This window comes from Condylura cristata, unplaced genomic scaffold, assembly GCF_000260355.1.
Source record: "Condylura cristata isolate star-nosed mole 26May11 unplaced genomic scaffold, ConCri1.0 scaffold00033, whole genome shotgun sequence".
NCBI classification, from domain to species: domain Eukaryota; kingdom Metazoa; phylum Chordata; class Mammalia; order Eulipotyphla; family Talpidae; genus Condylura; species Condylura cristata.
Genome location: NW_004567134.1, coordinates 14766513 through 14778523, shown reverse-complemented (window position 1 = coordinate 14778523; position 12011 = coordinate 14766513). Strand labels below are relative to the sequence as shown.

The 12011-nt window shown below is 53.2% G+C and overlaps 1 protein-coding gene and 1 long non-coding RNA gene across 3 annotated transcripts; one reads left to right on the top strand and one right to left on the bottom strand.

Annotated features, from left to right (window-relative positions):
- Nucleotides 1-661: 661 nt before the first annotated feature.
- TMEM40 (transmembrane protein 40) lies at nucleotides 662-11472 on the bottom strand. The gene is made up of 11 exons (XM_012732069.1): nucleotides 11400-11472; nucleotides 10657-10806; nucleotides 7928-8017; nucleotides 6724-6777; nucleotides 6068-6103; nucleotides 5681-5713; nucleotides 5275-5322; nucleotides 2538-2609; nucleotides 2385-2459; nucleotides 1815-1877; nucleotides 662-1147 (listed from the first exon to the last, which is right to left on the bottom strand). Exons 1-11 carry the CDS (start codon nucleotides 11470-11472, stop codon nucleotides 1128-1130), a joined length of 714 nt encoding a protein of 237 aa, XP_012587523.1. The 3' UTR covers nucleotides 662-1127.
- LOC105854312 lies at nucleotides 2557-6498 on the top strand. Of its 2 annotated transcripts, none has more exons than XR_001146000.1 (3): nucleotides 2557-2621; nucleotides 3334-3541; nucleotides 6056-6498. It is a non-coding gene; the product is annotated as an uncharacterized LOC105854312 (long non-coding RNA). The 2 variants fall into 2 exon arrangements; XR_001145999.1 differs by lacking the exon at nucleotides 6056-6498 and adding an exon at nucleotides 3838-3999.
- Nucleotides 11473-12011: the final 539 nt, after the last annotated feature.

Below are 12011 nucleotides of genomic sequence, written 5' to 3'. Positions count from 1 at the left end.
GCTAAACCCCTCACACCACCAGGGAGGCCCCACTGCTCACTTTTTGAAAGCTATTCTATATCTGAGAAATCTCCAAGCTGGGGACACTTTCTGGGTCACTCTTTCTGGCAGCAGGCCTGAAGCAGCCCTGCTCTGTAGGGCAGCTGGGCATAATAAGGGCATCGTGGCTTCCTTCGCCTGGCAAAGAGTTCTCATCTCTCCGGCCATTCTCTACACCCTCCGTTGGTCTCCTGAGCGTATCTCTAGTTTGGCACTGTGGCCCCTGACATGCACACTGAGAACTGAACTCCTGTTTTTGGTGTTGTCTGGCTGTGCAGAGTAAGCCCTACGATCGCCTCGAACCTCCATCAATGCACCCTAATCTGACGGGTTTTGTTCTGAGTGCTCATCTCACTCCTCTGTATTTGCTCAGCTGAGGAGACCTAACGGTCCCGGATCTTTTTACAAGAGTGTGCATAAAACCCCGTGTCCTATTCTTCACTTGTGCCACAGAAATCTGAGGCCTAAAATGAGGAGTTTTACACTGATACCCTTTTGCAGTACATTGACACCCTTTAACCAGTAGAGCAAAGTGCCCTCTCTGGAGTCTCAGTAAGGCTGCACATACATTCCTGCACTCAGAAGACCAAAGAAATATTTAACTGGCTCTTTTTAGCTCAGAGAAACAAATATTTATTTGACTTTTGATGGGTTCCAGGGCAGTAGGGCTGGCACTAGGTGGGGCTGGAGGAAGGCGCCCGGGTGCCACGGCCTTCGTCCCCAGCATCTCCCCTGCAGCAGGTTTACCATTGGGGGCCGGGCTTGTGGCTCCCCGCTTCAGGGCAGTGGACCGAGTGTCTGCTCCAGGATGGCTCCAGGGCAGCGACGTCAGAATCCTCCTGCTGGTCCAGGTGGGCACAGGTCCACACCTCCCTCTGCTTCCACTCTGATCGCTGGACTGCGCCCAGCACCGCCCCAGTGATTCCGTGGCCCCACGGTGGCCAACGTTCTGACCACACAGAGGGAAAGGCGCTCTTTACTCCTCTAACCTGGCCTGCCCACGTGTCTCCCAGACGCCGCTCGGTCCTCGTGGGCTTGGGGTATGCGGTGGCAGCCGCACGGGGCCCGGCCTGGCAGCCGCCCTCGCCTCAGTCTGTCTTCCTGAATCCTGAAAGGCAAAGCCCGCAGGATGGCACGGGACTCTGAAGGCGGCCAGACCTCACCAAGCCACCCCAGATACCCAAATCCCCCTCACAGTGGGCTAATGTGTCACGGGTCTCTGGGGCCCACAACCAATGTCACTAGCTCACTTCCCTTTTATGAACGAAATGGGCTAAAGGAGCCTGAAATCCCCAGTGCAGAGACACACGGCCCCCTGGCCTCTCAGTATTGAGATGGTGATGGGAGCAGTGGCTGGTCAAGAGGCTGTCCTCAGTCCTGTCAAGAGGCCCAACCCTGCTAGCTGTGTGGCCCTGGGACAGTCACTCCACCTCTCTGAGCCCCAGTTTCCTCATGGGTCAGGTCAAGCTCCCCTCATACTCTCCCCCAATTGCTGTTAGGCAAATAAAACAGCGAAGGTAGTGTTTGGGGGAAAGTTCTAGGAGAGGATGAAAATACTAGTTCCCTTATATTCATTCCTCACTTGAATTTTTTACAACCCTGTGTGCTAGGTATCGTTATACCCATTGTCCAGATGAGGAAACCGAGGCTGAATGAGGCTCTTGGATCCAAGAGCTGGTGAGTTAGGAGGACTCAGGCCCTTGGCCCGATGCCAGGCCGTGTGCTCTTTCCTAGATGCTAAGCCTTGTTCATGGCAGGAGAGAATGTGATGTTACCCATCAGCCTCAACTTCTGGAAGAGGGGGATGAAGCCACGCAGGACACTGTGGATCCGGTACACTATTGGAAAAGAAGAGAAGGGTAATGGAGCTTGGTGTCTCGCTGGGGGTGCGGGGCTCCCCTCCCACTCGCCCACCCTTGGACAGAGGCCTAAATCACACAAACAAGGCTCTCCGGGTGGAATTTCAGGCAGTTGGTTTACTTAGATAATAGTATTAAGAGTTGTTATTATTAAAAACACCATGGGCAGCCATAATAATACCAGGAAACGCTGCGAATCCAGGACTCAATTCCATTCACCCCCTTGTTTTCAGTATCTGGCTCATTCTGGAGCTTTTTTTTTTTTTTTTTTTTTTTTTTTTTGCCACTCTAAAGTGCTTTTGTTGCATTTTTATGGAACTGCCCTCTTTTTTCCACTGGGTTTTGCCAACGACCTTAGGTTGACCTTGAAAGCAGTCAGGAAGAAAACAGAAGCATAAGGAAGTCTTTTTAAATGTCTAGGAGGTGCTTTCTGGTCCGTGGCAAGCCTCTGGGGCCCAGGCAGCCGCCACCCTCCGTGAGGCTTACCCAGCCCAAAGTAGATGCCCACGGTCTCCAGGGAGGCGAAGGTGAGCAGGCCGACTCCAAGGGACATGAACCAGTCTGCAGGGGTGGCGAGAGGGGACAGTCAGCCTGCGGGTCTGGCCCCTGCGCCCACCCGTCCCCTCGGGCCCCACTCACCTGCGTAATAGTGGTAGCACACCAGCACACCCCCGATGGCAAAGCAGAGGAGGACGAAGTGGAAAAACTCATCTGAAAGCAGAGGTGAGTTACTATTTGCTCTGTTCTGCTTTAACTACTCAGAGCCCTGACATCTCTACTCTTAACTGACTCCATTCGGAGACGTGTCCAAGGACGAGGGCACCCAAGCCCCCCTGCTTGCCAGCCCTTACTGCCTGTCATTACTTTTCTGACCCTTATCACCACTCAGCTTGCTGTCTTTCCTTTTCTAATGTTTATTCTTTGCCCCCAGGGTGGTGGGTGGGGATTTTCCCCAGACTGAAGCAGTGCCAGGCACGCTCAATGTGCTGGTGCCCGATGCTTTGTCTATCAAATAAATGTCAAATGCCTTTGTAAAAAATGCAAATGTGTCAAGTTCAAAAGTTCCACATCGTGGCATTCTCCCCCACCAACGTTACTCCTTCAAAGCAAGCAGCGACTGGCCAGGTCTCTCCAGGTACATGTCCTCATTGAGTGAGAATCTGGGCCCTCCCTGGTGGCGCAGCGGGTTAAGGCACAGCACTAAGAAGCCAAAGCTACTTCAGCATGAGTTCAGTCCCACCCCGGAGGTGACCCACAGGGCACGGCAGACCTCTCCTGACCCGCCCGCTGCTCCCCTCAGCAGTGGACTTCATCATCTGCCTGTTCTGCTCCCCACTCTGTCTCTGGTGAAGACTTTCACCGTCCCTGCACCTTGGGCCTGTGCCCCAGTTCTGTATGCATAAATAAATAAATAAATCTTTTTTTTTTTTTTAAGTGAATTCAAGCAGGGCACCAGCGGCAGGCAGCTGCTCTTCTTGCTGCTTCCTCCCGCTGTCAGAACAGGGCTCTGCAGAGAGCCCCACGGCCGCCAAGCAACCGCGGATTTACGCAGCTGGGCTCCCACCCATAAACCTGAGCGTCTGCTGTTCCGCGGTGACCTCCGTGCCACAGGCATAACTTCCCCTGAATCTCCGTGCGCTCAGGTGCGTATCTAGGGGGCCTGGTGCCTAGCGACGCCATTTCAGGCTTGGGGATTCTCATGGTTAACAGAAGTGCAGAGAGGGGCTGAGAGGCAGGGGCGGTGCCTTGGCAGGAATCAGGGTAGTTTGTGTATTGAGGCCCCCCTTTATCTCACCAGGCCCTGGGGAGTCATGAGGAGAGAGCAGGCAGGGCCCTGTCAAGGGACCCTGTTTCCTGGGATGAGGCAGGCTCCCTGAGGGGTGAGGCTGCCAGGGAGGTGTCTGCGTTCAGTTCACTATGCCCCTGATGTGCTGTGCAGCTTTGAAGGGGTGTCCTGACCTCTCTGAGCCCTGCTACTCTTTTGCCAACTTGAGGAGGGAGCCTGCACGTCATCCGGAGGATGGATGGGGTCTGGAATGGGCGCCACCCTGGAAGTGCCTAAAGGCAGCCGATACTGTTTATCATGGCTGTCAAGGAGCATTTAGAGGGCAAGAAGGTGGGGAACACATTCTGGCTTTTGCTTTTTGGTTAGTTTGGAGACAGAATAAAAATGAGTATTTCTAGTACATGTTTGACCCTGAAATCTGCTTACCCTGTAGGGAGAACAACACATTGTGAGAACCAGACTTAATACTTAAGAAGGCACCAGCCTGGGCCTCCCTGATGGCCTGGGGTTGAGTCTCAATGCTATCACCACAAGGGCCTGAGTTCGATCCCTGGCCAGGGAGTGACCCACAGGGCGCAGCAGACCGCTCCTGTCTCGCCTGCTGCTCCCCTCAGCTGTCTATCTTAGTAGGCTGTTCTGGCCCCACTCTGTGTCTGCTCTCGCAACCCCGCACCTCTGGCTTATACCCCGGCTGGCTCTTCTACATAAAAATAAAAAATATATATATTTTTTAAAAGAAAGAAAGCATCAGGCTAAAATCTCTCCAGAAACATGTCACAGCAGTCCAGCTCACGGGGTCCTGAGGGCCACAAGCAGAATCAGAGCATGATGCCAGACCCTGCGACTCTGAACCCAGACCGTGTGCTGAGAAGTGGGAGCAGAAGAGAGAAGCACTCGCTCTTTGGGGTAGAGTCCCCAATCTGGACATGGCATGGCCTGCACTTGGCAATCTGAGCTTTCGTCCGATACTGGAGTCTCATTTCCTAGCCCAGGAAAGTTACAGCCTGCCGTGGGGCGCTAAGCTGGTCAGGGCCATGCCGCAGACTGGAACCCCGCACGCCACCCCTTTGAGCCGGACTTTTGCAACCACTAAAAATGTTTCCAAAACAACTGCCCTTTATTTAATCAAAAAACTATGGTCTCCCTCCCCACCTGCCAACTCCCTGAAGCCCCTGCCAGCTCCCCGACTCGAGGCCTGGCGCAGAGAAGGGCCCTCCTGTTCTCACAAAGCCCTCTCCAGACTCCAGCCTAAACGAGTCTCACGGCTTCCTCAGCGCAGCTAATTTCGAGCTCCCGTCCTGTGTGTCCATCAACCCCGAGGGGCGCTTGTCCTCCCGGTGACTCCACATATAGTAGATAGAGCACAGCCCAGGGGTCAAGCCCAGGCCATGCCATTCAGGGCTGTAAGAACACTGCCTGCCTTGAGCCTCAGATTCCACAGCTCCGGAATGGGGATCCCAGTACCACCTCAGCTCAGAGACTGAGCTGAGTTTGCAGACTGTGAAGTGCACACAGAGCGGGCTCTGCCCACTGCTTTCCAGCCATGGACAGCTGGACCGGACGGGCAGCTTGGGGCAGCTATTTTCTTACCATCTTTCTTGATGTTCAGTCTTCTTAACTGAGCGGCCTCATCTTCCCCTGAGGAACAAGACCGAGGAGCTGTGCACTCGGTGTGGCCGGCAGGTGGGGCTTGCACTCCCCTCTGGCCTCCTTTACCAAGTGGAGGGCCCTTGCTTCAGGGCCAGTCAGGGAAGAGCTGTGAAGTGGGGGCCTGGTTGCCAGGGGGACCCCTGATTTCTCCACCCCCCGGCCCCCAGCACGAGGCTATGTTTGCTCCACGCCCCTGGGCTTGGAGACCCTTTCCTGTGTCTCAGTGACACATGGATGACGCCGGCCTTCCTGCTGGACTGACACGCCCTCTCAAGCTCTCTGGGGTCCCACCCACCCTCCTGGGACCCAGGCTGCGTCCTCATCTCTCTTGAAGCTATGTATTTACCACTTGCTGGGTCTGAGCCTCTCCTCCGGAGTCCTGGAAGTGAGAAACTCACCATTAGTACCCAGGCCAGCTGGGGTCTTTGACTGGTAACTCCACCTTGGGGAGGCACCTCTCGAATTTCCTGCCCCCGAGGAATCTTTCTGTCCATTGATAACTGGATGCTATCCAGCCTAAATTCCCTTTCCAGTTTCCGCTGGCCCCTGCCTCCTGCTTCAGCCAGCCCCCCTGCTTGATGGGACCGGGTCAGAGCTCCAGGTCTGCAGGTGGAGACCTCTCTTGCACCCATGCACCCTGACAGTTGCTGGTTCTCGCAGGGAAAGACAGACGATGCCCAGACCTTGCTCTACACTAACACCCACGCCACCTCTCCCCTAGCTGGGCACTCACCGGACTCCTCAGAAGGTACCAGCTCTCCATGGGAACCTGCGCAGAAGGGAAACCAGCGATGACCTATCCGTCACCCTCGGGGTGGGGGAGGTGGCTCTCACCCAGAGACTCTCCGTCTGCTCTCCATGGGCTGGAGGAAGCAGGAGGCGAGTCATCTTCCATCTAAAAGGGCAGGACAGCCACCAGCTGCCGAACGTGTCACAGGCTCCGGTTTCCCATGGGACACCAGAAGTCAGGGTTTTACATAAACTTCTTGATTATCAAAAGCACTTGGCAACTCGTCTTTCCTCAAATCCAAGACACCATCTTGGGCATGACTTTATTTTATGTGTTGAAATGTAAGGAAAGCCACTGCCCATGAAACCTGTTAGTTGTCAGTGATCTTAAGATGCATTCTGATTTCAGGAATGTCCAAACGTGCAAAAGGGTGACTTGTGGAACTGGCGATCAAGTCTCCGTGTTCCAGCTGCACACATCTCCTGTCACAGATGTGCGGGTCCTTATCTATCCACACGCTGGCCCCTCTGACTCCCAGTGCCTATTCTAATCGCTCTCTTAACCTGCCAGCTCCTTCTCCACAAATGCAGGCAGGATCCCCTATAACCACCTTTCACCAGCAGGGGCCCCCCACTCCTGGGTGCTGGACAACCAATTACCTTCATAGAGTTGAAGCTCATCCTTCAAAATGCTGGGCTCGTGGGACTCAGGACCTGGGTGGAGACATCTCCTTTAGTCAGTCTCCCTGGCCATAACATCTCTTATCTCCCATGAGTTTGCAGCCTTAAAAAGGGGCTCAGACGGGCCCTCCCTGGTGGCACAGCGGTTAAAACACTGCACTAAGAAGATTAATCCACTTCTGCATGAGTTTGATCTCCACCTGCCCTGGAGGTGACCCACATGGCGCGGCAGACCTCTCCTGACCTGCCTGCTGCTCCCCTCAGCAGTGTACTTCATCGAGCTGCCTGTTCTGCTCCCCACTCTGTCTCTGGTGAAGCCTCTCACCGCCCCTGCATCTCTAGCCTGTACCCCAGTTCTGTATGCACAAATAAATAAATCTTTAAAAAAAAAAGGGGGGGAGCCTCAGTCGGGCCCTCCCTGGTGGCACAGCAGTTAAAGCACAGCACTAAGAAGATTAATCCACTTCAGCATGAGTTTGATCCCCGCCCTGGAGGTGACCACATGGCGCAGCAGACCTCTCCTGACCTGCCCGCTGCTCCCCTCAGCAGTGTACTTTGTCGATCTGCCTGTTTTGCTCCCTTCTCTGTCTCTGGTGAAGCCTCTCACTGCCCCTGAGCCTCTGGCCTGTACCCCAGCTCTGTATGCACAAATAAATAAATCTTTAAAAAAAAAAAGGGAGGGGGGCTCAGTCGGGCCCTCCCTGGTGGTGCAGTGGGTTAAAGCACAGCACTAAGATGCTAAAGTCATCTTAGCATGAGTTCGATCCCCACTCCAGAGGTGACCCACATGGCTCAGAATCCCCTCACCCTCCACACCTCTGGCCTGCACCCCCCTTTCCTCTAGGCAAGCAAAACCCAAACATGCTCATTGTAAAATACAGTCCAAAAAAGAAAAATCGCTCCTAATGTAACCATCCAGAGGCCGTCACTAGTAACATTTTGGTATTTTTCTTTCCCGTCTTGTTTATAAGGATGTTTGTGCGAATTTGTACAAAGTCACATATAAAGAACAGAGCTCTGAGGAGGCAGGGTTTAGCATTGTCACTACATTTTGCTGCCGCTGGATGTCAGGGTGTCTCTGTTCCTGTCTATACGCCACACTGGGAGGGACATCTTTGTGCTCTGCCCTATGAGAAACGCAAAGCGAGTCGGCTGAGGAGAAACAGTGAGGCCTGTCACCTACAGGGTGAGCGGTCCCCAGGGGGGCGTGCAGCCCCTGGGTTCTGCCGACGTTTTCCGGGTACTCCGGGGAGCCGGTCCTCATCACTGCTCTCTGCAGGGAACAAACACAAGCCATAGGAGAACCTCAGTCCCGGACGCTCTTGTGTTCACGCTCTGGAGTTGGTTGATGTGAGGAGCGTGGTGTTAGGCAAAGAGGTCTGCCCTGGGGATCCAGGTAGGAGCTCTGCCTTGAACTCTCGGTGTAACTTGAAGCACCCAGTCTCCCTGTTGTGCCTTCGGGAGGCTTCAGGAAGGTACGGCAAGTCAACTGAAGAATAGTAGTCCCTCTGAGGAGTTGCCCTCAAGTAAGTGCAGGGCTGTGCACCCCATCTCCCTACTCCACAGCCAGGTGGCTCTGCTCATACTCCACCCCACCAGGAGCCAGTCCCCTTCGCCTCCCTGCTCCCTAAGGTTAAGCTGGTGTCATGTCCTGAAGAAAGGTTTTCCCAGCTGCCCTCGTTGACACTGGTCTTGGCCCACTCTCCTCTGGGTTTCCGTGACCTCACTGTCTGTGCTTGACTCAGTGGGCCTCAGGCCCAGCCAGCTCGAGTTCCCAAGGACAAGGCCCGATACCCCCTATCCTGAGGGTGCCCTGGCCAAAGCAGGAACCTCATCAAGACTTGAAGAGTGGGTGAGGGCGTGGCGCTCCTGGCCCAGGTCCCCCGAGGCCCCAGCAGGGCTCTGAACCGCTATATGTTGGGGGTCTCGGGGGACCTGGGCCAGGAGCGCCACGCCCTCACCCACTCTCCAGCCCAATACAGACACTTTCAAATTCCAGGAAACCAAGCGAATGGTGCTGAAAAATGTGTGCCTGTGTGATCTCAACTAAATCCAGAGAGAGTCTCAGGATGGACATCAAGATAACAACAGCAGACACCATGTTTTCTGACTACATTTTCATTATCTTAGAAAAGATAATTTTCTGAGTCTACATGTGCCAAGGAGGTTCTCATAGTCCATTCCTGCACATGTAAACTGGAACACGTCTATGAAGGCATTGGCATCTCTGTCAAAGTGCTGAAAATGCCAACCATTTGATCCATTACTTAGATTTCCTAAGAATCAGTCCTATAGATTTACTGTCCTGTCTCAGGCCCACGCCCACAGGGAGCAACAGGCCACGGGGCAGGCACTCTGGAGGAGGACACCAGTGCCCACCCCGGGCTCCCAGAAAGACCTCCAGGGACCTTCATGTTGGTCATGGTGCCCACTCCCAGCAGGTCTCCGGGCCTCATCTTCCTCACCGTGACATGGGGAAAGTGACAGCATCTACCAGTGGGCACCTGTGAGAATTAAGTCCCGGCACACAGTAAATGCTCAGCAAATGCTGGCTGTCATATTGTCCCTGCTGCCAATGCTGCCCTCCATTTTGAATGAAAGGGACACAGACAAAGGAACATTCTGCTGGGGGCTTTCTGTGGTGGTGCCACACAGCACTATGAAGCTATCTGCAGCCACCAGGCAGAGACCTCTCCTGTCTCTCCGCTGCTCCCCTCAGCAGTGGATTTCAGTCAGTCTGCCTGTTCTGCTCCCCACTCTGTCTCTGGTGAATTCTCTCACCTCCCTTCCCTCCACCCAAACCTCTGGCCTGTACCCCAGTTCTTTTTGTTTTAGATTTTATTTATTAATACATACAGAACTGGGGTACAGGTCTGAGGTGCAAGGGGTGAGAGAATCCACCAGAGACGGGGCAGGGAGCAAATCAGGAGATTGACGAAGTCCACTGCTGAGGGGAGCAGCGGGCAAGACAGGAGAGGTCTGCCGCGCCATCTGGGTCACCTCTGGGGCTGGGGATTGAATTTGCATTGAAGCAGCCGCAGCCAGCTTCGCAGTGCTGCGCTCCAACCCACTGCACCACCACAAAGGGCCTGTACCCCAGTTCTTGTATACATAAGCAAATAAATCCTTAAAAAAATTTTCTGCTTGGCATCAGAGGATAACGGGCAGTGTGTAATCGAAGCCAATGAGGGCTGCTGATTCTTCTAAGCCTACTCAAGTACGTACGGGGAACTGATACCTGGGACCTACTTTAGAGGAAACCCTTAAAAACTTTTATGGGAGGACGCTCAGGAGGGAGCATGATAAACCGGGCAGGGGGAGACTCAGTGAAAATAGATCCTTCTGGAGCTTTTGCTGTATGCTAGATGCTACAACTTCACATGCATGTGCAAAGGATGCGCCCTCACGGGAATTCTACGTAGTGATGATTTGCATTCTCACCCCCATTTTACAGATGAGGACACTGAGGCCGACGTATTGTGGCAAGCACTTGGCCTGAGGATGTGCAGCCAGTGAGTGGCAAAGAAAGGATTTGCACCCAGCAAGCTACTGGGCAAAGGCACCCACTTCGGCCCCAAAGTGCCCCTAAGAAGCCAAGATACTTTCCATGAGATACTGCCACTTGGGGGTTATTTGGTGAGCGGGAAGCCATGTTGCGAAGACATTACAGAAGAACACGCTAAAATGCTCGGTGGAGGTGGCAAACAATGGAAACCTAGGACACAGTTGTGTCGCACGGCTGGCTCTCACTGCACGCAAGTTTTGTGGACAGACAGGAGGGAAGGGAATGAAGGGAAAGGAATCAGAGCACCCAAGTGGGAGACTTTTCCACGGAAATGCTTGCCTTGCACAGTACTGGGAGATGGATGTGCATGTGTAGGTCTGTGTGCTGATTTGTCATCTTTGCTGTACCTGAGGCAGAGGAAGATGACGAGGAGGAAGAGGAGGAGGAGGAAGAGGACGAGGAGGAAGAGGAGGAGGAAGAAGACTTGTCTTTCTCATTTCCTTCTTGAGAGAAGAGCCCGGCCTCCCCGTCCTGGGTGTGGGAATCCGTCCGTCCATCTGGGAGGTACACAGGAAAAGGTCAACATTGCCCCCACCCCCACCGCAGAGACCACCAAGGCTTCCCTGGGGGTCTGTCTGGACTGAGGGAGCCAGGAGGGGCTGGAGTCTCTGGGATACTCTTCCAAATCCCAAGGGTGGATGGAAGGGGCAGGAGACTGGGGCTTCAGGGGCTCCAGAGGCTCCAGGAAGACCCAAGGCAGAGATTTTCCTAGTTCGGGAGCCCAGAGAGGGGCTTTTAACCCCTCCTCTTGTCCCACCCAGATCCGACTAGAGAGGCTAGCAATTTAGAATTTTCTGTAAATTATAGGTCAGGGAGAATCTGATCATTCCTAACCTTCCCATTTCCTATTCTGGGGCCAGATAGAACCCTTTCACCTCCAGGGGATGTTCCCTGGTGCCAGACCCAGAACCTCTATAAGCTTTGGGAAGCATTCAAGTTCCCCCCAACTAGAAAGTGCTGGGGAGTAGACTGGACTAAGCACGTGTGTGCGCCTATGTGTAAGATCACTATTTCCCTGGAATTTTCAGCTATGGGCTACCCAGCTGCACAGGCTCTTCCGTTCACCCAGAGGGTCAGGAAGCACACAGACAGTTTCTACCTTCTGCTTGTCCATGGACTCGACTATGGTCTTGGGTTTGGGAGGAGGGTCCTGAAGTCTCCATGGCTTTCCCTAGAGGAATAATAATAGTAATTAATGTCACCTTAGTGAATAACCTTCGTATATAAAGAACTTGAGAAATAAATAAGAAAAAGACAACCACCCAGTACTCAAAGGTACAAGAAAAACAACTGACAAAAGAAGAAATACACATGTAGGGAAGTTTGAGCAGTGATTATCTTATGATAATGCAAAAAACTTACTTAGTTCTTAAAAATAGGCTTTGGTTTTTAGAGCAGTTTTAGGTTCAGAGCAAAACTGAGCTGTGAGTCCAGAGCTGGGTCAGGTATACCTTCGCTCCAACTCGCATCACTCTCCCAGTGCTAACACCTTTCACCAGAGTGTTTCTTTTTAGGTCCAAAATTTATAGTGAGGTTAATTTAATGTATCCTTAAAGATAAACATGGAAATGTTTTTGATAAAATTATAGGATGGCTGGGGCTTGCTTCAAAGTAATTTTGTTGGAAAGTTGGAGGATATAGGTGGGGTCCACAAGGTAAACATGGCCTGGAGTTAGTAAGTGTTGGAGCTATGTGAGAGCTG